Source organism: Hermetia illucens, chromosome 1 (genome assembly GCF_905115235.1).
Source record: "Hermetia illucens chromosome 1, iHerIll2.2.curated.20191125, whole genome shotgun sequence".
NCBI lineage: Eukaryota > Metazoa > Arthropoda > Insecta > Diptera > Stratiomyidae > Hermetia > Hermetia illucens.
In genome coordinates this window covers 65,523,810-65,550,524 of record NC_051849.1, presented here as the reverse complement: position 1 = coordinate 65,550,524, position 26,715 = coordinate 65,523,810, and the positions used below count along the sequence as shown (strand labels likewise).

Sequence of the window (26,715 nt, the reverse complement as noted above, 5' to 3'; positions counted from 1 at the left end):
GGTGATGAACACCTAAAAGTGCTAACAAACACTAGAATACAGGTCCAGGCTGATGACATCGTTTTAATTAGTAGGGGGCAATATCAAGATATCCTATGGGATAGAATCCAAACTGGGCTTCGAATCATAAGTACTCCTAGAGTACCATTCAGTAGGAAGTGTTAGCTTGATCACCTGATTGCCATTAGACAACATAGCATGGAGGTGAAACTGGCAACACAGATCAAATATTAGGGAGTCACCCTAGACACTTGTTGAAAACATATGTCGGAAAGCTGCAAGGCTTCTGACAGAGAAAAGTGGGATTTCACCCCGAAAATGCCGCACTGGATATACACTTGCAAACATTATGGCCAATGGCTACCTATATAGAGATAATCGGGAAACACAATACAGAATTCATCGCTAATGCAAGGGAGTTCCACAAATCTAAAAGACTGGTTTGCTTGTGTAAAATTCCGTCAAAATGCCGGCAAGAGAAGGCAAATGATATTCCTGCCAAGCGGTATCCCAAACTACTGATACTAAGCTATAGTATGAAAATGAGTATTGATTTCGATAAGAAACATAACATAACAGGGAAAATGAGAGAGCGAGGCAGTGACTTACGGCTTAATTTAATAACTGATTACAGATCCCTCACAGATGAGGAAGAGGGCACCAGGATCATTGATCCAAGGGAAACATAGTACGAACCGAGGCAATCGATGCATTGTTTAAACCCCACAAAGTAGCTTCCGGATCATAGTGGGAATATTCGCATTGCCGACTAAACTATCCCCTAGAGAAGCTAGGGACGTCTACGGACACAGTAAGTGTCGAAACCGCCACGCATGTTCTGGGACAGTGTCCGTCCATAAAGTCTATTCGTGTTTTTGTTAGCTGAAAGATACTCACAGTTCCTAAGATAGTGTTGAGATTTTTCAAATGACGCTGTTTATAACCCTATCCCTAATATATCTGCAGATACATTTCTTCTTAACTCTTTTTACATTACGATTCTTTCGTTGTCATAAATTAAAAAAAAAACGGAATTAGTGGCTGGATAAATATTTTTATTTATAGCTTAAAGTTTGAATACAGTCTCTATAAACTAGTTCTTACGTATCTATATATAAATATGTCAATATATCACGTTAGCTTTCCGCCCTGTCAAGTGAAATTTATTCGCCGTAAAGTTCCTTGGGCGTGGGAATATCTGTGACAAAGAAATTGGCTGGTATTGCATGGAAAATCGACTGTAAATAGCCCAAAAATATATCAGCGATAGTTTGTGCTAAAACCGGCTTCAGTGAATCGTTAAGAATTTGCCAATTCTGATTGAAGAAAGCATTAGTACTGTCCTCTGTGAAAAAGATGTTGATATATACTTACTATTAGGAAGATCATTTTTTTTTAAATTTACCTAGTTCCTTGTTGCCATTAAACAAGTTCTCAAAATTTACTGATAGTTTTTTTATGGTATAATCACAATCACCATCTGTAACGTTGTAAAAAGTAAAGCCTCCTTTTTCGTACAATCTTGTCTTGGTATGCATTTCGATTTTTGGATTGTCTGTAGAGAAAAAAATCGAAAATCTTAGTACATTTGCAGCGATATATGCTATATTGCTACCTTATTTCCGTTTACAATTACTTACCTATCTGGAAGGTCATTTTTCCCTTTCCGTTTAGTGGGATTAAAAGTATTCTTCCCTTAAGTACATAGTCCCCAACTATTGTCATTTTCGGTACAGATAGTTTAGTGACCCAACTATAATCTTTAGAACTCACTCTGTCGTTTAAATATTGAAATGTTATTGAACAATTAAGACAAATTATTATTGGAAAGATACATATTTGAATGCAGTAATTTATGTTTGTGGGCGTATGGTGTCAGTATCATGGACCGTAATCACGGATTCACATATATTTTAACATTTGAATTACCTGCTTTCTATCACTTTTATTTTTCCAAAACCGCTGGCTAGAACTTTTGATAGATCCAACTTTATATTTAACGCATTATCACCACCTTGGGTAACTCTAATTTTATTGACTCTTAATGGATCAATTGGTGGAATACTGTCCAATCCAGGAAGTCCTAAAATGTTGATTCCTAATTACTATCTGCGATCTTTTAATTGTTTGGACCTCAGAAATCAAACATTCTTTGATAGAGACTAGAAATTCAGGAATTATAGAAAAAACAATAGAAATGAGTACCTCCTTTAGCTGATATTTCACTAAATAACTTTTGGGCACTCCTTGTTGAACATTTTACAAAGTCTGGCGACTTGATCCGGCACGGCGGTACATAAGACGCTGAAACAGAAGTTAAATTTAGAATAAGAAAATTAATTGGAATTAGAAAGTGAAGTTAAATTTAGCTTTAGAAAGTAAGAATAGATATCATACATGCGCTTTTACAAAAATTATAAATCAAGAAATAAAGAATCTAACGCAAATTAAAGGCGGCGTTATGGAAAATAAAAAATTTTCAATTAGACATAGTGTGAAGAATTTCGTTTTGGGTGCATTTGACCCAATCTTTTCAGCTATTATGTAGCAGATTATACTTTCACGCATTGTTGTCTCGTTTCTTGAAATGACTTCCAAGTCAACAGGAGAATATTAATGCTCAAGGGTAATTTTAAAGGTTTTATGTAAAACAAAACCGTACCAAAATCGACTTGCTGTATATTTTTCTGTCTGTCTATCACACTCACTTTTCTACAAAGCGGCAGCACAGATGCGATTGAAAAAAAAATATTTCAATTTTCATCATTTTTTCACTAATTATGCAAAAAAAGCATCCTTAAAAATAATGATATCATCAACAAATTTGGTTTATATTCTCGACAATTTCATTTCTTCCTACTTTCAAACTTTATAATGATCAGTTTATCAGTTTTTGGGATAGAATTCCCTCAAATTTGAAAAAAAAACGCCTGAAAAAAAAATTATTCGAAAAGTCAAGAAGGGATATCTTTTCTTACGCTTATTTACAGACAAAACACAGTGTCAACACACAAGAAATACACTCAAAGAAGGGACTACGGTTCATTCGCACTTGCGGTTAACCGCCAGACGGGTTGGGTGCTGCGGCTAGCCACGCGGCGCGGTTGAAATGGCCAGTATCTGTCCAACCGTGTAATATGTCATACCCATATAAAAAATGCTTACTGTAAAAGAACAGATGCTAACTACCGCGATTTTCCAATGGTGCTTGAAAGAAGGAATTTTCCGCTTTTTTTTCCATTATCTCCTTTACCCTTTCGGGGTTGGGCTCGACGTTAAATCAACCTCACTTTGAGTATCCATGACTTTTTGAGAAGGGAGATAATATCAAAACAAGTCGTAATACCAGAAGTTCGCGCTTCGAGTATAAAGGTTTTGTGTTCATCTTATGTAAGAAACTTCAACGCATATTTTTCTATCCATATAAAAATACAAATCCAACATATTCCTTCATATTACAGCCATAGATATTATGCTCACCCTAAACAAACAAACTGCCTATTTCCGAATACTGTACATATATATGCACGTATATAAATTGATCGTACCCATATTTCCGATTTACTTCGTATATCTATCTGAATTAGACACTACCCGCAGACTTCATTAACACGCATATAATATATACCTATATACACACATGTCTGGTTGGAGTAATTGATATTCATATACAAATGACTAAAAAACTAAAACAAAATAATTCTTTGCGACCCCATTCATAAGAACTCATTTCGTTGTGGAATTGACGAACTGATATGTGATGATGACGTCATATACGTTGTCGAATGGATTTTCTTCAAACCTGACCAAATTGTACATTATGTTGTCCCTTACACACAATTTTTGTACCTCTAGGATAGACATAAGGGGGGTTGCCGGGTACATTTCTAAAATGTGGAAATATACTGTTATTAACTTTATTTGTGCAGATATCGGAACCAGATGTATTGTGACGTCTAGATTTCGTAGAGATGCACTACTGTGATTTTTCGGTTGGATAGATTCTGAGAATGAGACCTGTTACACTTTTTGATGGTCATATTTTGAGCCCTCACTCCCCTATGTTCCATCCGATATAAAATGTGGAACCAGTTTCGAAAAGTACTAATTGAACCCTTTCATTTGATACCACATGGTCACATTTTATAAAAAAATCATTTGATGAATTAGTGCAGAAATGATCTAAAACCAGGTCTAGCAGCTCACCGTTAAACCGCGCTTCTAAAATTTTTGTTGTGTAATGCGTACAGATTTGTATAGTTACATCTTCATTTTCTTCAGCCTTTGTCCGGTTCCAAACGCCGTGAAGCATTACTTCGTGTGGCGGACTGCGCTTTAAGTGGTCAAGCCTTCCGCTCTTCTCGTACTCCTCGCGCTTTCCCTTTTTCCACGTTGCGCATGAACCCTTTTAATTACAGAGTTCACCATACACCAGTTTACCTCCGACTTCAATACCTCAATACCTCCTACTTCAATATTCCTAAAACAATGTTCTGCAAGGGTATGCTGATCTTAAAAGAGTTTTTGAGGCTCCTTCTCTGGGCAAAATCATGGACAGTAGAACACGAAATCTGCCCCATCTTCAGATGTGCAACTACATTTAGAACAAACGAGAGTATCATCTAATCCGAATCGGTACAAATACTTACGTAATCACCAAACCCTGAAAGGAATTGAGTCAAGTGGTAGTGAATTTCGCCATGTCGTTGCTGAAACCAATCCTCAATATGGCGAATCAGAGTGTAAGTCCAGCGACTCTTTGCGAATCATTCCGCAGTTGGTACCATTTTTCCAACGACTCCCGTTTTGCCACCTTTAGGCACTCTGTGTTCTTTTTTAGTAGATTTATTCTCCTTTTCTCGTACAGACAGCGTATCTCACTTGCCAGAATATCCATCGAGACGATTCCCGCAATAACATACGCTGCCTCGCCTGAGATTGTTCTGAAGAAACTGCACACCCTTAACGCCACTAAGCGGTAAGTCATATTTACCCTCGTCCGAGTACCCTCACATGCTGTTTCCTCGCAGACCGGTGCCCATAATAATGTAGACTGAACCATCCCAGCCACAAGTAATATGTGGCTGTATCTTGGCCCTCCAATGTTAGGCATCATCCATGCAAATGATACGTTGGTATTTGCCGCTTTCTCGCAAGAATAATCCAGGTGTCCCTTGAAATGGATCTTCACGTCAGTAATCATTCCCAGATATTTGTTAACCAGCTTTGAAGTGATGTAACCACCAACACGAATACTAATCGTATTCCTTTTCCTATGGTTAATAATCAAGATCATCATCCTCTTTTGTTCCACAAGATCAAGGTGGATCATCTCTAGCCACGCTTTTATGGCGCTGATTGTTTCGTTAGCGTACAGTTCTTCACGTTGTTTCGCTACGACAACCGCGGTTTAATCATCTACGAAACCGCATTTATTGACAACATCATTTCCCCAACCAACTTCAAAAACACGTCTACGACGTTGTTCGTTAAGTGAGCTTGACGAAAACCATGGTAAGGAGAAGCCTATTTTAGATGACCCTTTCGAGCATCTGATGATGGATGTCCGGGTTGTTTATAGGTCCCCAGTTTTCGCCTTTTCTACCCAGCGGGAAAACTTCTTCTACCAAGCACGCCTCAAACACGCTGATAAACCAGCCTGGTCTGGTCTTTGCAACTAGGCTTGGGGCTCTATTGGGAGCAGCATCTAACCTGGAAGCTGTATTGTCACCAATTCTCTGGCAAACCACCACTAGTTTCTCCTCAGTTACCGCAGGTGCAGTGAAGACATCCAACGCTTGTTTATACTTTCTGCGCGGAATAGCGCACTTTATGTGGGGGAACAGCGCCAACATATATCGAGAAGATGATGCGGGCAGATCAGTTGTAGTGTTCGCTCCTCATCTACTTCATAGCAACTCTGTGCCGGATTCCCCATGGGTTTGGTCCACCTCCCTGCATCATCATCATCATCAACGGCGCAACAACCGGTATCCGGTCTAAGCCTGCCTTAATAAGGAACTCCAGACGTCCCGGTTTTGCGCCGAGGTCCACCAATTCGATATCCCTAAAAGCTCTCAGGCGTCCTGACCTACGCCATCGCTCCATCTCAGGCAGGGTTCGCCTCGTCTTCTTTTTCTCCCATAGATATTGCCCTTATAGAATTTCCGGGTGGGATCATCCTCATCCATACGGATTAAGTGACCCGCCCACCGTATCCCATTGAGGCGGATTTAAGGCACAATCTGACGGTCATCGCTCATAGATTTCGTCGTTATATAGGCTACGGAATCGTCCATCCTCATGTAGGGTGCCAAAAATAAATAATAAATTTTCTTAATAGTTTCATTATAATGGATTCTCGCTTACACCTGGCACTCTATTTGATTGTTTTACTATTTCAATTTGAAATTTACGCCCCTCAAATAAAAGTGAAAAAGAAAGTTCAGCTAGGATCAAAGTTTTGTTATTCAATATTTAGTTTCACTAGAATGGCCAACAAGCTATTATTAATTGGAATTCTTTTTTTCATTTCAGGTAAGACATCAACATATATATGTAGGTCATAACTTTTAGCCCATATATTTCAAGGCTTTTTGGGAAAGGTGAGAAGATAAATAGTTTCTTATAAAATCATAGATTTTCAGAGGAAATTGCGTGATTTTATTGAAATAAGTACCGAGTTGTTCGGTGTTTATCACTCAAGCAAATAACTAGGAGACAAATGAGAAGTTTTGCATATGCATTTCTGTCGTTTAATTTATATGTGAATTCGGCAAAAATTCGTGTAAACAAATAAGCTGATGAACACGTCAATTACACGGTCAGATATTCTGTAGTGTAATTACGAGACACCGACAATTATCCAGACATGTACGAAAATTAACAATGTATCAACTTTTTCGGAAATTTAAATGAGCAAAAAATTAACTCGAGTACTAGACGTTTAAGTATTTAGAGAAGGTCAAGTATATAGTTTAATGAAGTAAAAAAAAATGATCAACAAGATACTGTGTTATAGCTGAAAAAAATAATCATATTTAACGAACTTTAATAAATCGAGTGCATCTCGGTCTTAGGCAGCTACGCGTCATTCTTGCTAAATATGAGCAAACCCACGGTACCCTCTTCGATAATAATCTAAGCTGTTCTTGAAATATAGCCTGGGATCGATTACCACCCCTAAGTACTTAATTGTCAATTCAGATACAACTTCGTGATCACAAACTTAAATATTGATAATATTATTTTCCTGCAATTTAGGGATAGACCAATCAATCAATGGCATCATCGAGTGGCATTGTCACAGGCTACGTATTTAGAGGTAGATAAACTACCCTTACTTTCGTATAGTCTGTAGCTGGCCGAAACCCGTATTACTACTTGGAATCACCACCAACTTCCTCAACGAACTTGACCTGTGAATTATATATCATACTCTCTAATATATCACCTATGCTATCTAAACAAGTCGGGAAACCGGAAGCTGCACGCTTCAGCTTCGAAAGGTTTTATGTATTTCTTAGTACGTGGCATGTAATATATGCATATATTATGTGAGAATATCCAATTTCGGATAATATTGACATTCATTATCTTGAATTTGCAAGGAAGCGATAACTTTGGCGTATTCTAACTTTGTTAGTAATAGTGCGATTTTCACCAAACTGGGTGAGATCATGCTCCATATTATATCCTATATTATTGCATCGTGCTAGCATGAACTCAAGGGGGGTTTCGCAGCCAATTACTAAAAATTATAGTAATATATTAGTACTAACTTTATTTGTACAGATATCAGTAAGGAAGGTGTTTCGGAGCCCAGGCACCATATAGTAGCAGCCTCCTGATTTTTTTCAGATTTTTCGGTTAGGTAGTTTCTGAGAATGGCTCCCTTAAAGAAATGATCAGTTTCAACCCCCCCACTCCCCACCTTTCCAACAAATGTCAAAACTAAGACCGGCTTCGAAAAGTACTAACCGAGACCTTTAATGTGATACCCCACACGAGTATATTTGATGAAAAAAAATGTACACCCCCCTTTCGCATGTATGTGGACCCCCTTAAATTCGATGTAAAAGGATGTAACTCACTGTATGCATGAGCTTTCACAGTTCCCACCTTTCTACCAAATTTGGTGTCAATCACTGTAACCATCTCCGAGAAAAATGCGTATGACGGACAGACAGAAAGTAAACCGATGTGTAAACACAAAACCTTAAAAGCGGAAGTTCCTCCAACTCCATCAGCCTATTTTTCTCGCTTTTGCTGACGTTTTTCTGGAGGAACGTTGCAAACCCCATGTATTTCGAAACTGCTGTGCTTTTGTTGACAAGCCTTTCGCCTTCAGCTTACGCAGAACCATAAACCGCGCTTCCACTCGGCATATATTCAAAGTCATCTACTCAGTTTTAATGGTTTCCACTGTGCCTCTCTTCAGAACAATAGCACTCCGTAGTTCTGTCTGGGCTTCAGCCTCCTTCTTTATTTGCCTGTGCGCATGCCGACGTCTCGTCGGGTGTGTCAGCCCTTACTGCCTTCTTCGCTGGGCGCTGCGGCGAGCGATACATTTTCGTACTACGCACAAACACAGCCGTCTACTCGTATTTCTCCATCCCTATTGTTAGGATGTGGCTGTCACGTCTCTAGGAATTTGACTGCATATCTGGCCATAATGGCATTGATATACGGGTCCCGGAAGTGTCATTGAGGATCTGTTTGGATACGTACTTCGCACCATCATTGTTTTTAAATATGCCGGTACAGTGGCGGAGGATTTGCCTTCCCCCGAGACTTGCCTCCCCATATGTCTTGGGAAGATATCCGTCCAGAAAATGAGTCCGAAAGTAATCAAAGACCTAATTAATTGTTTCTAGCAAAAAATTGACTTTTTTTGGGTTGGTTTATTGAATCGAAGGATAAGGTATAGGGATTTTAAGGCACGGTTTACATGGTTTAATACCTCATCAACATGAGGGATATCGAATCAGGTAGACTTGATGGTGACGGCTAGATAGAGGACTTCTTTAACGTTAGCAGGGCGTATTCAACCGAAAGACTTATTTGATAGGCCAATTGACAGTTTTGCTTTCACAGTGCTTATCCATGATGAGTTTGATAGTCCGCTCGAAGATTATGTATGAAGCTGAGAGGATGGTATTAAGCCTATAGCTAACAGGAAGGAGAGGATCTTCATTATTTTATCGTTAGGAATGATTTGAGCGTACTTCCAGCTCGAGGAAAAGCGGGCGTTCAGCAGCAGGTGATTAATTAGAGAGGACAGAAAGGGACTAATAGCTACTTAGTATTTTTTAAGACAATGGTTGGGATTTCGTCAAGCCAGAATGAGATGTTGTTTTTCGTCATCATCCACGGCGCAACAACCGATATCTCCATCCATACAGATTAACTAACTCGCCCACCGTAACCTATTGAGGAGTACTTGGTCAAGAACCAACCGGTCGTGGTATCCCTCATAGATTTCGTCGTTATATAAGCTAAGGATTCGTCCATGCCATTGTAGAAAGTCAAAAATTCCTCGAAGGATTCTTCCCTCGAATGTGGCTAACTTTTTTGTGCAGAAAGAGCTTTGACGCAATGGTGAGATGTTTCGAGCGAAATAGTTTTTGTAAGCTGAAATAGGCTCTGTTGGCTGTGAACAACCGTGCGTGGATTCCATCGTCATAGCTGTTACCGGCTGTGATCGACCCTTGATAGGATAAATTATCAACGGTCTCAACGTTGTAGTCTAATATCTTTATTGTTCTCGTTTGACAAGTTGGCTTTGATGTTGTTGGTTCTTTGGTTTCTGGCGCTGACGTTGCAACCATATAATTCGATTTGCTTTCATTGATGTCCAGCCCAGCATCTGACGCGCCTGTTCGATCAGAATGAAAATGGATTGTACGTACATGTTGGGTTGTTCTTCCCTTCATGTCAATTTCAACGACATGAGCCAGTAGTCAGGTGAATTTAGAGAGGATGGTGCCTCTCGCACTTGCTTCGGGATCACGGATTACTTTCTCCAGGGCCAGGTTAAAAAGCGTTCATGATAGGGCATCTCCTTGTCTTAGACCATTGTTGATGTCAAATAGTCCCGGTAGTAATCTTGTTGCTTTTATCTGTCCTCAGCCTAGTCAGTCTTGCCAATTCCGTCGGGATACCGAACTTGCTTATGGTCGTGTACAGCTTTACCCTAGCTAGGTTATCATAGGCGACCTTGAAGTCGATGAAGAATGGTGCAATTGATGGACATATTCAAACGGTTTTTCCATTGCTTCCCGCATAAAATCTGATGTGTTGCTGATTTGCCTGAAGTGAAGCCTCTGTAGTACGGGCCAATGATGTTCTGGGTGTACGGCGCTATTCGACCTAGCAAGGTAGCGGCGAATATATTATAGATGGTACTCAGCAGCGTGATGCCCCTATAATTGCTGTACTGCGTAATATCTCACTTTTTTTGTATGGGACTGACAATGCCTCTTTGCCAGTAATCAGGCATTGATTCGCTCTCCCATACGTTGCGCATCAGTTCGGCTGTAATTCCATCGGCTTCTGGCGACTTATGATTTTTGAGCCGTTGAAATACATTGATTATTTCTGTTTCGCTTGGTGGTGGCAATATTTGTCCGTCGTTTTCAGTTGGTGGGACCTCCTACTCACCGAAATTCTGGTTGTTGAGCAGTTTAGCAAATTACCCGTCCCCATTGCTCCAATATACCCATTCTATCAGAAGTTAGATTTTCCACTTTGTCGCAGCAGGATGAGCGTTGAAATATATAAGGCTTCATCCAGCTGACTGGCCTGATGCGGTTGCTCCCCGTATTTTCGAGTTCCCAGACTTGTTGGTTCTCACAGGGTTCCCTTTGTCCGTCTATGAAGTCACTTCTCTGCTCGATGGCGTTCGTGATAAGTTTCCGCGCGTGTCTGCATTCTTTGAGAATGCATGATTACTCCGTATGCAGCGTCCTTGTTTTTACTCTGCTTAAGGGGTATTTGAACTGATTTGGGCTGGACCAAGTTAATTTGTGAGATAGAGCTAGTGATTCTGGTTGGCGAAGTGGATTCAGGAACAGACCAGTTTGACTGCTTTTTTGGGTATATGATGTTGTGGAATTGAGAAAACATTGAAAAAATTAACTTCGGTTTCACAGCTTTGGTCAAGCATGCGGAGTGTGGACTGGTGGACTTTCAGGAAATGATTTGCAATGACGTTTGCTTTTTCGGGATGAGAGATATTTTGGGATAGTATACCATTGCACCTGGCAGCTTTACCTAGTCGAAGCGAGACTTTGCAGACTTTACTCTGTATATATTTGGGTTCAGTTCTATATGAGGATAGGCATGGTTAACAAACAGGCTGAGGATTCTATCACAGATCGAATTATTGAAGCCATGGATTTCATTCTTTAGCAGGGAATACTGCGGAGAAGATGTATTTTTAAATTACCTCAGTCGTAGGGTTTCTTATATTGAGTATTTTGCAGGATGTCGTCCCAAGGAGGGATAAGGTTTCGGTAGTTGAAAGTGCGGGTTGGTATAAGAATTACTTCAGTGTACCGAAGAACCGTGCTATCAATTGCATCATTGGATACACGGTGATTTTGAAGAAGTCGAATTTGGGGTAGCTTTGATCTATGAGATCGAGTGTTCCTATAATCTAATATCGGAACTTCCATTGATGTGTTACAGAACCTCTCCCCTTACTGCTATTCTCGTGTCCCAACGGCTCATTTCTCAAATCTTTTTAAAAAAATTTCTAATCTACATAGGTGGGTTCCAGCTGCGTTTCTTGTTCGACATTTTCTTTTATCGTGTGCCTGTATTGCAACTGCATTACCAAGGTTCAGCCTTTGTCGATATTCTGGTATTTCTTGATGCCATTTATGCGCATGTTCATTGCTACAGCCAGTCGAAGGGATGAGCACAAAACTATTCAAGATTTGTAGTTGCGTCATCACTGACTGTAGTTTCAACCTGGTTCTACTGGTTCTGCACAAATATCGATTGTACAAAATCCAGTCTGTTGCAAAACTGACTAGTTCTGGGTAAATAATTAAGTTAACAGAGAGAGAATAGGCGAGGATATATGCCCAAATATAATTCAAAGGTCCCAATAATTGTAGTGTTCAAACATCGTGGAATGGAACCACTTAAAAAGACTAAATATGTACCTTAGATAGCACAACTTCCAACTCTCACTTTCACCAGCATTCTAGTTTGCATGCACAATGCAATTTTAATATACGGAGTGCTCAAATTAGCTGATTTTCATAGACCCATATAAACAAAAAAAAAATAAATATTTTAACGTTTTATAAACACGCAAAGCCATTGACACTTTCATGAATTTGCGTAAGGTGCCGTTTATCGATTCCTAACCACCTTGAAAATGATCGAACCTGTTTTAGGTAAACATATTCAAAAATTCAAAGCACAAGTTCATTGTCATTAAGTGTAATGTCCACATTCATTTGTGATAGTTGAGAGACGTTAAAGCACTTCTACTACTACGCAATAAAGTCTCAGATGGATAGTTGCAGTTAAGGTCACATTTACGCAAATGAAAGTATTCATTATTAATTTTTCTTTGATTTTAAGATTAGTACATTTTTGGGGGAAAACAATAAAAGATAGTAGAATAATACTTGGATATGATACATGTATACGACCATATGTTGTTAAGGTTGTCATGAAAATTAATCAAACATGGCGCAAATCGTTGAACCACCGATTTTTAAGTTCTATAACAGAAAAAAAATATAGGACCACAAGGTCTTATTTTTTAAATTGTGAAAACGCTGAGTCAAAATCTATATCGTTTAAACCTAAATACTATATGCACATGCAGATACGTCGGTCACACTTTCATGTGCATAAGAAACTCCCAATTTTACAACTTTCTTTTCAAGTATATTGTCATTACAATGATTAATTTCTCTAAAACTATAAAAAATATTTCCGAAAGCAGTTAATTAGCACTAGAAACTGCAGGCGAAATGACAAACATGTAAAATTAATATTACGAATCAGATCATAATATTCGCTTCTATTTGCAGTACCTATTTTGATGTAGCTCGGCCTGCTTCTTGATTAATATGCAGATATTATATTGAATAAATTAAGAAAAATTCAAACCAGATTTGATTGATTTGTCGCTCGTATATAATAATAAATAATAACAAATTAAATTTTGAAGGAATATAGGGCCTATAGAATATCAAGCAAAATTAATTGAAATATTACCTATTGTAAATAAAACCTAGTCTCCCTGATTTATTACTGTTTTTAAATATGTAAGAACATGCAAATTAAAAGTTTTATTCCAGAATTGAAGCTTGAGAAAAAAAGCAAATTTCACCATTCATTATTAAATATCATTTTCGAATGATTGTTTGCAAGTTGTTCATTTTCTAATTCTCTTTCTTAGTGGGATGTTAACCAAATTGGATGAACACTCGCTTTCCAATAAAGTTTATTTTGAGTTACATTTTCAATTTTAAATTGATTGTTTTATGTATGGCCAAACAGCGGACTTAATGAGCAACGATGAGACTTTAGAAAGAGCTTCATCATCTAATGGCCAAAATTCTTCATCACATTGCATTATCGTATGAATTATTTCAACTATAATATTTCGGAGGCAAGTTCAAAATGAAGCTTTGGCGACACAGAAACGACATGAGTCCCACATATGAAATATATGTAACTATTCTAAAAACATAACAGACATTTAAACATAAATAGATATTCATATTTCTCTTGAGTTGAGTAAGTAAAGTGTAACTTAAATGTGCAAATGGTGTAACTTATTTTCTTGGACATTCTCAGTCGTTTGTCAATTTTAGGTAAAACAGCTTCATTCGACTTGAATGCGGTCATAAAAATTAGGAAATTCTTAGCATATGTGAAGTAGTAATTTGGATTTGTAACATCTTTACAAAATTTAAAAGACAAAACAGTGGAGCAGAATTAGACTGAAAGGTCTTTTGAAATGATTTGCTATTTCTTAAGAAACTAACACTTTGAGACACTCGTCAGTATGCATTCTTTATCTAACATTTGAAGAGATAATTAAATTTTTTCAAATCACTTACGTTGTTCAGTTAAATAGGGAACTCCAGCACGAGCAATCACAAACAGCAAATTTATTAGAAGGATTGATAATAACATTTTAACAAGTAATTTTGGAAAGTAACCAAACGAAGACAGAAATTCAACACACCACAGCGGGATTATTCTTATGATATGATTCTAAATTTTGAACAAGATCACACTTTCAACGTGGCTAATTACATTTAAAAGAATGGTTATTTGGTGATATAAACAAATGCTATCACCACCAAAGATCCAAATATTTCCTAACCTATCAAGCGTTTCATGAAAGATTGACTGATTTCATTGCTTTTCACTTCATCTATATATATTCACTTTTAAAAATCAAAAACGTAAATTAATTTGTTTAACTGTGCTTTTCCAAAAAGTGCGTATCTGCAATCTTAAATTGACCATGGGGACAAATCAAGAAAAATCACTTTGCATATGATATGCGATTTTTTTACTATTAATCCACTGATAACCGTGCCGAAAGCCGGTGCTACGCATTTTCATACGGATCGGACATGCTTTCTATAAATAAATTTTATTTATTTCTCTTTAATTTAGTCCTCTATTTTGATATTTTCCAATAAAATTGAAATCGAATGACATTTGAAACGAAAATATTTTCATGCATAATCATAACATCCAACTAAAAACTAATATGCGAATATTTGTAGCTAACTCTGTATGCGAACATTACGTATGCATGCCTTATGTATCCTTCCGAAATAACAGACTTTTTTCCTCGAATGTAACTACGGCCATTTGAATCATTGGAATATTTACCGTGACTTACATTTCCTGCGTTTCACCCATTATTTTCTGGCACTTCGCCCAAAGAGAATATCTTAAGCGGTTAAGTAATTTCCTGGATGACAAGTCGAGTTACAGCGGTTATGATTCAAGATTCAAAAACTTCAGGCACAGCTTTTGGAAACTGGAATTCGGTCATTCTATTGTACAGGCCTTGAATTCCGCCTTCACTTGCAAGTTGATGATCTTAATTATTCCAAGTGTGGCACATTCTAGTGTGATCATGGGGTGAATGAACCAAAGCGCTCTGAGGATTGTTTATACCTTACCAAAAAGAGCCTTAGGAGCATAGTAGGAATACTCGCAAGTTATTGCAGGCTAAATGACTACCTGTAGTATCCATGGCTTCGCAGAACGTAGATCATTTAGCTCGCCTTTGTCCCACGATGAGCAGACGAGAAAATTCCTTTGTTTACACGCAGTATTTTTCTCTTCCTTTCCCTCCTTGCTTTAGCGTCTCCCGGCATCATATTACAAAAACAGGAACGTGCTTTAAAATATTAATTTGATTTTGATTTTCATTGACCTTTTGTGTAAGATTTTTTTTAAAAAATCGGTTTATTCGCGATCATTTTTTCGTTGGAAAATGGAAAACATCAAAAACTACCAACGGCTTCTGTCATATGGTTATTTGGAACACTTATACGCTAAAACCACCTCTGTCTTTTCCAACCTCCATCTTCCTAACTTGTTACTTCTTTCGGCTGACTTCTTCCTTGCTAAGTTTCGTATGGATGACTGCGATCGCCTTTTTGACTTCATTCTATATCCCTTCAATTTCTACATTCATACGCTTCTTATGTGATGAATGAAGTGCTCCCCTGATGTAACTGCTAACCGCTAACTTTTAACCGCGAATTTCGGCCATTGAAATAAGGCAAGTTTTGCGTTCTCTACAGTGTTCCGGAATTTAGGGCAATATGGCGAACCGTCATGGCCAAATTGCTCGACGCTTCATCATTATCATCAACGGCGCAACAACCGGTATCCGATTTAGGCCTGCCTTAATAAGGAACTACAGACATCCCGGTTTTGCGCCGAGGTCCACCAATTCGATATCCCTAAAAGCTGTCTGGCGCCCTGACCTACGCCATCCCTCCATCTCACGCAGGGTTTGCCCTGTCTTCTTTTTCTACCAAAGATATTGCCTTATCGACTTTCCGGGCTGGATCATCCTCATCCATACGGATTAAGTGACCCGCCCACCGTAACCTATTGAGCCGGATTTTATCCACAATCTGATAGTCATGGTATTGCTCAAAGATTTCGTCGTTATGTAGGCTACGAAATCGTCCATCCTCATGTAGGGGGCCAACAATTCTTCGGAGGATTCTTCTCTCGAATGCGGCCAAGAGTTCGGAATTTTTCTTGCTAGGAACCCAAGTCTCCGAGGAATACATAAAAACTGGCAAGTTCATTGACTTGTGCAGTAAGAGCTTTGACCATATGGTGAGACGTTTCGAGCGGAACAGTTTTTGTAAACTGAAATAGGCTCTGTTGGCAGCCAACAACCGTGCGCAGATTTCATCGTCGCAACTGTTATCGGTTGTGATTTTCGACCCTAGATAGGAGAAATTATCAACGGTCTCAAAGTTGTATTCTCCTATCTTTATTCTTCCTGTTTGAACAGTGCGGTTTGTTGTTGGTTGTTTGATTTTTGGTGCTGGCGTTGCCATCATATATCTTGTCCCGCCTTCATTGATGTGTAGCCTAAGATCTCGCGCCAATCACCGCCTGCTCAATCTGGATCTGGATCTGGATCCCATGATGTCGATATCGTCAGCATAGACCAGTAGTTGGGTGGACTTAAAGATTACAGAAATCTGTGGCGCGGCAGGATCTGCAGCATTCGAAATTTATTTCGAATGTTGCGGATGCGGACGGGTAGGTGGTGCGAAACTCTCCACTCGCTCATTTTCGGAACGCACCCGGGGAGTGGAGAATTAGCGGCGGAAAAATACCGTTGGTTGGGACAGTAAGGACCGCATGGAAATAAGTCGGTCTCTTCTGTTCCAAACCGCGGCGCGATACACACGTAACGTCACTAAGAAGGACTGATTCATTTAATTCGTTACAAGTTAGAAAATTTTTAGTTACTTTTGTTAATAACTTTTTTAAGGCGATTGTGATAAAAATACAATTAATGTTAATGCAAATATAAACTGAAATAATGCAGTAACGTTAAAGTGGTGACCCCGACGTGATGCTTCGTGAAATGAGGCAATTGGGTGGGAGCAAGATCGGCGACGTTCTGATCAAGTCGCTCTGGCTGCGTCGGCTCCCGGAGGGCACCCAGGCGATCCTAGCCTGCGTCTCCGGTTCCTTGGAGGAACTAGCAGCGACGGCCGACCAGGTACAGGAGGTGTACGTTCGCCCAACCATAGCGGCCGTTCAACCACAATCGGATGAGGTGAGCGACTTACGGCGCGAGATAGCGGCTTTAACTGCCAGCGTGGCCGAGATGCGGGCGACGTTGGACGCTCAGCGTTCGAGTGCCAGGTCGCGAGCTCGCTCACGGTCTGCCACACGAAAAGGGCGTTCGGGTAGCAGGTCGTCAAGACAGCCTGCGGACCAAGGTATTTGCTGGTATCATCGTAACTTCGGAGACAAAGCGACAAGATGTACGCTACCTTAGAAATTCGCGCCTACCGCAAAAAACTAGGTCCGCGGGGGGTCTTGGCGACGGCCACCCAGAGCGCAGCGCCACGTCGCCTAACTATTTTCGACCCCCTCAGCAGGCGCAACTACCTCGTCGACACGGGTGCGGAGGTTTCGGTTCTTCCCGTACCCCGGCATCATCGACTATATCCACAACCCCTCAAACTGGCGGCAGCAAATTCCTCCCGCATCAATACATACGGGTACAGGCAAGTGGACGTGAGTCTTGGCTTGCGTAGGACGTTTCCGTGGCGTTTCATCCTGGCGGATGTCAGCTTCCCCATATTAGGCGCAGACTTCTTGTGTCACTATGGGTTGCTGGTGGACTTGCAAAATAAGTCCCTTATAGACCCCACAACCAACCTAAATTCGTCGGGCCAAATGGTATCTCACGCTGACAATAACCTTTCCGTTCTTTTGGAAGACATCACCGACTCTCGTATTCGGACACTCCTCCAAAAGTTCAGCCAGATTACTACCGAGTGTAGTCTCTCGAAACCAGTGAAGCACAATGTGCAGCACCACATAAATGCTACTGGTTCCCCGATTTTCTCAAAGGTGCGTCCTCTATCACCCCAGAAACTGGCTATCGCGCGGAAAGAATTTGAACAACTTGTTCAACAGGGTATCTGCAGGCCCTCAAACAGCTGTTGGTCTTCCCCTTTACATATGGTCCCTAAGCCAAATGGCGAATGGCGTCCCTGTGGGGATTACAGAAGGCTAAACGCACAGACTGTTCCTGACCGATATCCGATTCCACTCATCCACGACTTTGCGCATCACCTCGCGAATTGCCGCATCTTTTCGACCTTGGACTTAGCCAAGGCCTACCACCAAATCCCAGTAGCTCCTGAAGACATTCCAAAGACGGCAATATGCACACCCTTTGGACTCTTCGAGTTCACCCGAATGACTTTCGGATTGTGCAATGCGGCGCAAACCTTTCAAAGGTTCATTCACTCAGTCCTGCGAAACCTCGATTTCTGTTTCGTCTATCTGGATGATGTTTTGGTCGCTTCTTCCACTGAGTCTGAGCACTTAGCCCATCTCGAGTGCATTTTTCAACGTCTCCTTGAGGCCGGTTTAGTCCTAAACGTTGAGAAATGCAAATTCCTTCAACAACAGGTGAGATTCCTCGGCCACTCCATTTCCTCTGAAGGAATGCAACCCGACCCAGACAAGGTGCAAGCAATCACAAGCTTCCCGCGTCCAAAAACAGTGAGGGAGTTGAGGAGGTTCTTGGGCATGCTAAACTTTTACCGTCGTTTCCTGCCCAAGGCCGCCCATCACCAGTCCGTTTTGAACGCGTACTTGTCTGGCCCCAAAACAAAAGACACACGAGAGATTGTGTGGTCTGAAGAGGCTGTCCGCGCGTTCAACAAATCCCGACAGCAACTGGCCGATGCTACACTTTTGGCATTTCCTCAGCAAGATGCACCCCTAGCCGTTTTTGTTGATGCTTTGAAACAAAAGCCCGACAAAGCGTCCCCTCGTCAGCTTCGACACCTGAGCTTCATAAGCCAGTTCACGTCAGACATCCAGCACGTGTCCGGGAAGGACAACATTGTTGCTGACGCTTTGTCTCGTGTCTCCGAAGTTAACATCCCCGCCTCACTCGATTTCTCGGCTATTGCCAAGGCGCAGGTGGATGACGCAGCACTTCAGAGCCTCAAATCCAACCCCAAATACAAATTTCGGGAGTTGCCCATCTTCGGCTCAAACCTCTCGCTCTGCTGCGAAGACTCGGAAAAGGGACCTCGGCCATACATTCCGGCCACATTTCGCAAGGAAGTGTTCCACGCAGTTCACGACTTGGCGCACCCCGGCATCAGGACAACAAACCGGTTAGTCACCGGAAAATACTTCTGGCCCTCCATGAACAAGGATATCAATTCCTGGGCCAGAGAGTGCATCGCATACCAGAAGTGTAAAGACTCCAGGCATGTAAGGAAAGAAGTGGGCTCATTCCCCCGCACTACCAAGCGTTTCCACACCATACACCTCGACATAGTAGGGCCTTTGCGAGACTCGCACGGTTACAAGTATTGCCTCACAATCATCGACAGGTTCACGCGGTGGCCTGAGGCAATACCTCTGAAAGACATTACGGCGCAATCTTGTGCCGAAGCCCTCTGCCGAGAGTGGATACCTCGCTTTGGCGTCCCAGCAGTGGTCATCACTGACCAGGGAATGCAATTTGAGTCCACCCTTTTCTCCGAGTTAGGCAAACTCCTGGGTTTTAAACGCCAGCGGACTACTGCATACTACCCGCAATCCAATGGGATGCTAGAACGTTGGCACCGGACGCTGAAAGCCGCCATTATGGCACGCGACGACCCGTCCTGGACTCAAGTCTTGCCTCTCGTCCTACTCGGCCTTCGTACAACCCGCCGAGAGGAATTTGCTGCCAGCCCCGCGGAGCTGGTATACGGGGAGAACCCAAGACTCCCAAGCGATCCGGTCTTCGACAAGAGATCGGGTCTCACGGAGTCGGGGTTGGTGCGTCTGCTGAGGGACAATCTCCGACGCATCAAAGCGCCACCACCCACTCGACACTCGTCCATACCTGCTTGTTCGCCCAAGGAACTGGACACATGCACCCACGTGCTGATCAGGACGGATGCCGTCCGGAAGCCGCTGCAGCCTCCATATGAGGGCCCGTACCGCGTTCTCGAGAGGGGAGAGCATTTCTTCCAGCTCGAGATCGGTGGTCACAAAAAGGCGGTCTCTTTGTCCAGGCTGAAACCCGTGTGCGCCCCGAAGCAGCGTCGTGTCCGCTTTGTGGATTAACGGCGAACGAAGTTCGGGGATCCGTCGCCGAAACCCCCTAGGTTTCGTCTGGGGGCGGAGTGATGTGGCGCGGCAGGATCTGCAGCATTCGAAATTTATTTCGAATGTTGCGGATGCGGACGGGTAGATGGTGCGAAACTCTCCACTCGCTCATTTTCGGAACGCACCCGGGGAGTGGAGAATTAGCGGCGGAAAAATACCGTTGGTTGGGACAGTAAGGACCGCATGGAAATAAGTCGGTCTCTTCTGTTCCAAACCGCGGCGCGATACACACGTAACGTCACTAAGAAGGACTGATTCATTTAATTCGTTACAAGTTAGAAAATTTTTAGTTACTTTCGTTAATAACTTTTTTAAGGCGATTGTGATAAAAATACAATTAATGTTAATACAAATATAAACTGAAATAATGCAGTAACGTTAAAAATCCTTACAATAAACTAGATACCCGGGCGATACCAACGCACACGCTGCGTTAATGACAAGAATGGTACTTTCTTTACCACTTGACGAACCGCGACGGATAGGTGGCATCATTTTTCACAGGAACAACAGGAACTGACGATGTCGTATCGTATTCGTTCCACCGTTCAAATAACCGTGGAAAACTCGTTCAAAAACGAAATGATCGAATCATGCAAAATGGCCTGAAACTGAACCTGAATAAAACAAAATGTTTAACTACCGTTCCCAATGAAACAAGCACTATCACTGTCGTTGACTGTAACCTGCCCAGAACTGAGAGATTCAAATATTTCGGATCAATGCTATCAGCCAATGGGGAGCTGCGTTATGGAATTACTTCACGCATTAGCGCAATTTGGATGAAATGGCGTTCGATAGCTGGCGTTCTTTGTTATCGACTGTAATGATATAAGTGGGAATAGGAGATCAGGTCGATCATCCTGAGTGGCCGATAACGACCTAGAGGGCAGAGCTATCCCAAAAATCTAAACAAATTAGCTAAATTGACCGTGAAGGTCCGCCCACAAAGATTGAAGCTCCATCAAAGTGCTCGGTCGACACGTTCTTGCACGCCTCTGTGCTAGCCAGGCTAGGGAATGTGGGGGGGGGGGGTCCTTTGAGCGCTTTGATCCCTCACGCTTCATTACTCAAAACAACGTGTCTATTCCGATGCGTGGGTCCGCACCGGATTCTAAACTCGACATTAATACGGATTTCGCGACGGCCTATCGAAGGACAAACAGAACGCGAACTAAAATTGGAAATTAAAAGAAAAAAAAAACGGCTCGACCGCGCGTGGAGCCGTAAGTCTCCGGACCCGAGTGCCGCGATCAAGGAGGGGAAGATCCACGACGGTTCACCGTCTCAATGATCGTCTCTTCCGCCTCAGATCTTGTATGAGGCACGGCCTCTGAGGTTCCCACCCTACCTCGACATCCTCAGGCCAGTTATTCACTTTGAGGATGTTCCTTATATATCAATTTCGCGGGGGCCGTGCCTCATACAAGAATCAAAGTGCTCGGTCAACACGTTCTTGCACGCCTCTGTGCTAGCCAGGCTCGGGAATGTGGGGGAGGTCCTTTGAGCGCTTTGATCCCTCACGCTTCATTACTCAAAACAACGTGTCGAGTTTAGAATCCGGTGCGGACCCACGCATCGGAATAGACACTTTGTTTTGAGTAATGAAGCGTGAGGGATCAAAGCGCTCAAAGGACAAACCCCCCACCCACATTCCCGAGCCTGGCTAGCACAGAGGCGTGCAAGAACGTGTCGACCGAGCACTTTGATGGAGCTTCAATCTTTGTGGGCGGACCTTCACGGTCAATTTAGCCAATTTGTTTAGATTTTAGGGATAGCTCTGCCCTCTAGGTCGTTATCGGCCACTCAGGATGATCGACTTGATCTCCTATTATCACTCGTACCATTACACGACGTATTAACAAACGCTGTGTCGTCCACTCAGTTCTAGCATAGTTTTGAGTGTTGGTTAAATATAAAAGACAGTGAACGCCATCTCGCAGTAATTGACACGACGTTTTGCGTAGATGTAACACGCCATGATCGCGTCCGAAATGAGTATATCGCCGGTCGATATAGGATGGCACCGATTGAAGAAAAATTGCGAAAGAAGCATCCTTGATGGTATGGATGTGTAATTCGCGCTAACGAGAATTAGTCCGAACATCAAAGTCGATGGGATTACTGGGTTCATGGAGTGGCTTATAGGTGGTATATTCGAGTTGCTCCTTTGTTCAATGCCGTAAGTTGATAACTCCACACAGAGTTCAAGTGAAACTTCTTCGAAAATTTGTTACCTAGTTGGTCGGGCAACTCGATTCTTTTTCACTATCACCCGATATTAATTGACGACGTTCTGCTCCGGAACATGACTAAGTTCCGGTCCAGAAGGCGGGTTATGAACGCGTCATGGAGTCGGTGTCTGTACGCTGTCACCGATTCCGTTCAAAATCCAGGGAAGCTATTTGGAGGAGAGCCACTGAAATACAGTGGAACACCACTGCAGTTCATCCGATAGGCATCCTTTAAGCAGGTTTACTGGCCCGGATTGAAGGAAAGAGTTTAGAAAGAAGAACGCAAATGGAAATGTGCTTTACAAAATTAACTTGCGATATTCGTGGCTGACCCGGTGGGTCATATCATTATCCGCAACCCATGACAAGCGCCTGGTTGCATACAGCTTTGCGTTGAGGTGAACGATTCCTGCAGGATCCGGAGTTTAGTGATTTAGCGCGCCTTAAATTAATGGAACCACCTGAGTTAGTACAACTAAAAGGACGGACAGACAGACGAACAATTAGTTCAAGTCAACTCAGGAGACGCGCAGGCTGGACTACTCCTGAAGGTCTATGGAACCTTCGGCGGCTACCTGCTGACAGTTTAAAAATGGGAAAGGACGGCTGGAGGGATAGGACTTCCTATGGAGCCCGAGGTAGCGGGAGGCAAAATGCTGACCGCGCAAATTAGCGCAACCAATTAAGAAGATCCGACCCGGCGGGACAAAGGTTGAAGAGGAAAAAATAAAGCAGCACTACTTTCAGAAAAGGAGATTCCAAGTCGAACAATTTTAGCGCCAACGAGCACGACACTAAGCGCAGAAAATTGTCTTATTCTAACAGACAAAAGCTCCTCTGTTTCTGAACGATACAACCCCAACAATTATGTAGCCAATCCTGATAGTGTGGCAGACTGAAATCCTGAAATCCTCCCACATGTAAAAAGTGATGATCAATGCATTTGCACGTGTTGCATTAACGCTAAAGTAAGAGAAGCTCGTAGTCACGAGCTTGAGGTGCTTCTCGGTAAACACAAATTTCAAATAGTGCTCCTGGTTGGAACCAAGTTACATTACTATCTCAGCCCAGCATTTTCGAATTTCAACTAATTCTGTTCTGACAGATATTTCGAAGTACCCGTCTTCGTCAAATTTATGGGCAAGAAATTATTTCTACTTGTGAATTACCTCAAATGCCTTCAGGTCACTAATTGGATTTGTGTGCTTAGTGTCGGTCTACTCTAACAATCAACTCTTCAGTTCCATTGGTATCTTCGCCTGGGTGGAGTTAGTCCGGTAAATTATGATCCCTGATAATAAGGGGCGACTGAGCCTCTAGCACCCCTCTTGGTTCTACTTCTAAATAGACGGCAATGATTGACAACTGCGCTGCCGGTGCTTCCTTCCTCAAATGTAAGGAGCAGTCACTCGTAACCCGACCATTTCATGGTTAGAGGCAATTTATCTATTACTTCTAATTATAACAGCTCCTAATTTTTTGGAATGATCCTCAGTGTCAGGGACCACAATTCAAAATGTTGGAAGTCCAACTGCAACATAGAGCTATTTGTTCATTAACATGGTGCATTGTGAACCAATCCAACAAATCCAAATTGTTGCGAATTCAATGTCCACAACAACAAGGATTATCGAACGCATAGATTCCGAGATACTTCCTGGAAAATATACTTTTTCCCAAAGATCGAGATTAATAATCTCGATATTTCATACTTGACCACAGCTTGTGGACCGAAACCAGCACATTTTTTTACCCTTTTCCAATACTCATCACCATTTATACAACCCACGCCAGGTTGATTTTCCTCTCTGATAGCGACTGAATATTTGAGGAGCCATCCAGTCAATGATTCGAAACCCTATGATAGTGACATATAAACACAGCCTTCCAAATCTGCTACTGGAAATTGAAACTTATATTCAGATTTTTTCCTCAGGAGAATAACTGAGTGATTGATCAAAGATGAAAAATCTTCATTGGATAATATTGAAATTTATTTCTAGAACTTGACTTATTCAGATACGCGACAACTATGCGAATACTACCAAGTTCTTTAAAACTGCAATGAACATTGACTCATCACAAGGTTGCGTAATTTGAATTTAATTTGTTATCATTGAATTAGGCTATAAACAAGCGCTGACTAATTTCCGGCAACACGCTTGCCCGATTTAAAATCAATCTCCGTACAAATGTGGCTTCTTCGGAATATATATGGCATTATTAAGATATTGTACAACATTTAGTCACTATTATAATGTATAATAGTGTTCATAAGCATAGTCAGAAGAACTGCAGTGTTTGACTCAAAGCTACGCCAGTATTAAGACACTAAAAGTAAAATATGGAAATTCACCGGAACTCATCAAACGTCCAAATAAAATAAAGATCCCAATTCCAGTTTTCACTTGCTCAACAAAACACGTTTATCTAAGAATGATTCGGCGTTATTAGTTTGATAAATGAATCTAAATGTCGCAATAAATAAATAGAACAGGTGCGAGTTTAGAAATATGGCCCAGAACGTTAACATAATCGCTTCCACCCCTCCTACTTTTACTCTGGATACGACTAACTCAATTCCTGACAAAATAGCTTTATATGGACTTCAGGGGGTATGCATATCTAACATCTTGGAAATTTCAGCATTCATTCCCAAAAAGTAATATATTAACAATATTCGGGCAGGATCGTACTTCAAGGAAAAGTACAATACGCTCGTAGGCCTCACTGGTTTGCCTGTAAAGAAACATATCATTTCCTTTAAGCCCGCCATCCACATATAGTTCAGCCTGTCAGTTACGCCTGAATTGCCCGTATTTGACTGGAGATCATGACGTAGATGGGATGCGTAAGGTCTATCCGTTTTGACTAGTCAGCTGCTGATCGAATGAAAACTGATTCGGCAACCGGCGAGACATGTTTATTTAATCGTGAATGGGTTGAAGTTTATGGGCATCTTGATCGCTAATGAACATTTTCGATAGAAACTCGGGCACAAAATCATCTCAAATTGGCCTCTCGACGCCTTCACGTTCAGAGTTCAATTATTAATATTGCGGTTTGCCAGTATATGGATGGTACATTCAATTCAACTGGTGGGTATCGACATTGCGAACTCTTCCGGCGTAACCGACAGGCCGAATTGTACGTGGATGTCGCACTTTACAGACAGGTGTCAGTGAATCTCAAAATATCTAGTCATGTAGCTGATCGAGGGGCGACCAAAAGGAATACGACTCTATGGTTTTATATAAGTACCTGTCTCATAGATTTAGTCCTACGGTCTTTCTAAGACATAGATTGAATTTGTGACCACAATCAGAGCCCCAGTTTATTCTTACAGGTGGGTGCAAGACCTAGATACATCTCTACCGAAGTTTGGAGTATGGCACCCGTGTTGAAACGCAAAACCACGTTTGAGGCCTGAACATCTCTTTTCGCTTGAACGTATAGGAGTTTGTATTCTTTTCCTTTTGACAAATTTAAGAGCTTCTATTCATCGAAATAGGTTTCTGACATGTTTTTCGTATTTTAACAAGTTCAATACACAATTTCAAGAAAGTACTCTTATTATAACTCCGAGATATTAGAAATTAAACTGATTTACGTCTGTAACTATTTTCTTTCTGCACAAAACTCGTTCTTCCCATAATGACTGCGAACTGTTTTTTTTCTTATTATTATCCCTTCTTTTATTTGACGTTTCTCGTCACCTACTCTGTTCTTCACTCTTGTAGCGAGGTCCGAACTGAGTGGAGAGCGCCGGTGACGTCATCTGTCCGCTGGTATTCGCGACATTCGAAATGCCACGAATCCTGCCGCGCTACAAACGTAACCACAACCCGCATGAAAGTCCCACTAGAGGGCCATCCGCAATTACAGAGCTGAACGCACTTGAGGGAGGAATTCTCCTGAGACATGTGAATTCAGCGCCTCTCCGGGTTCCCATGGAACTTGTATACCCCTAGTAAGTTTTCGTGACCAATTGCCTTATGCCACTACTATGGAGGTCCTCTTTGGCCACTTGACCTGACATTTGCCTTGAAAGAAATAAGCATCTGATGGTCGCTTACGT

General features: G+C 41.6%; 2 protein-coding genes across 2 annotated transcripts in view; one reads left to right on the top strand and one right to left on the bottom strand.

Annotated features, from left to right (window-relative positions):
- The window catches only part of LOC119661284 (muscle-specific protein 20-like), a 166,904-nt gene that overhangs the window by 86,482 nt on the left and 53,707 nt on the right, over window positions 1-26,715 (top strand). The gene's annotated exons all lie outside the window — the stretch shown is intronic.
- LOC119661222 (protein takeout-like) lies at window positions 1,029-14,431 on the bottom strand. The gene is made up of 6 exons (XM_038070476.1): window positions 14,097-14,431; window positions 2,206-2,304; window positions 1,930-2,083; window positions 1,641-1,774; window positions 1,406-1,555; window positions 1,029-1,345 (listed from the first exon to the last, which is right to left on the bottom strand). The coding sequence occupies exons 1-6, from the start codon at window positions 14,170-14,172 to the stop codon at window positions 1,164-1,166; spliced, it is 795 nt and encodes a 264-aa protein (XP_037926404.1). The 5' UTR covers window positions 14,173-14,431; the 3' UTR covers window positions 1,029-1,163.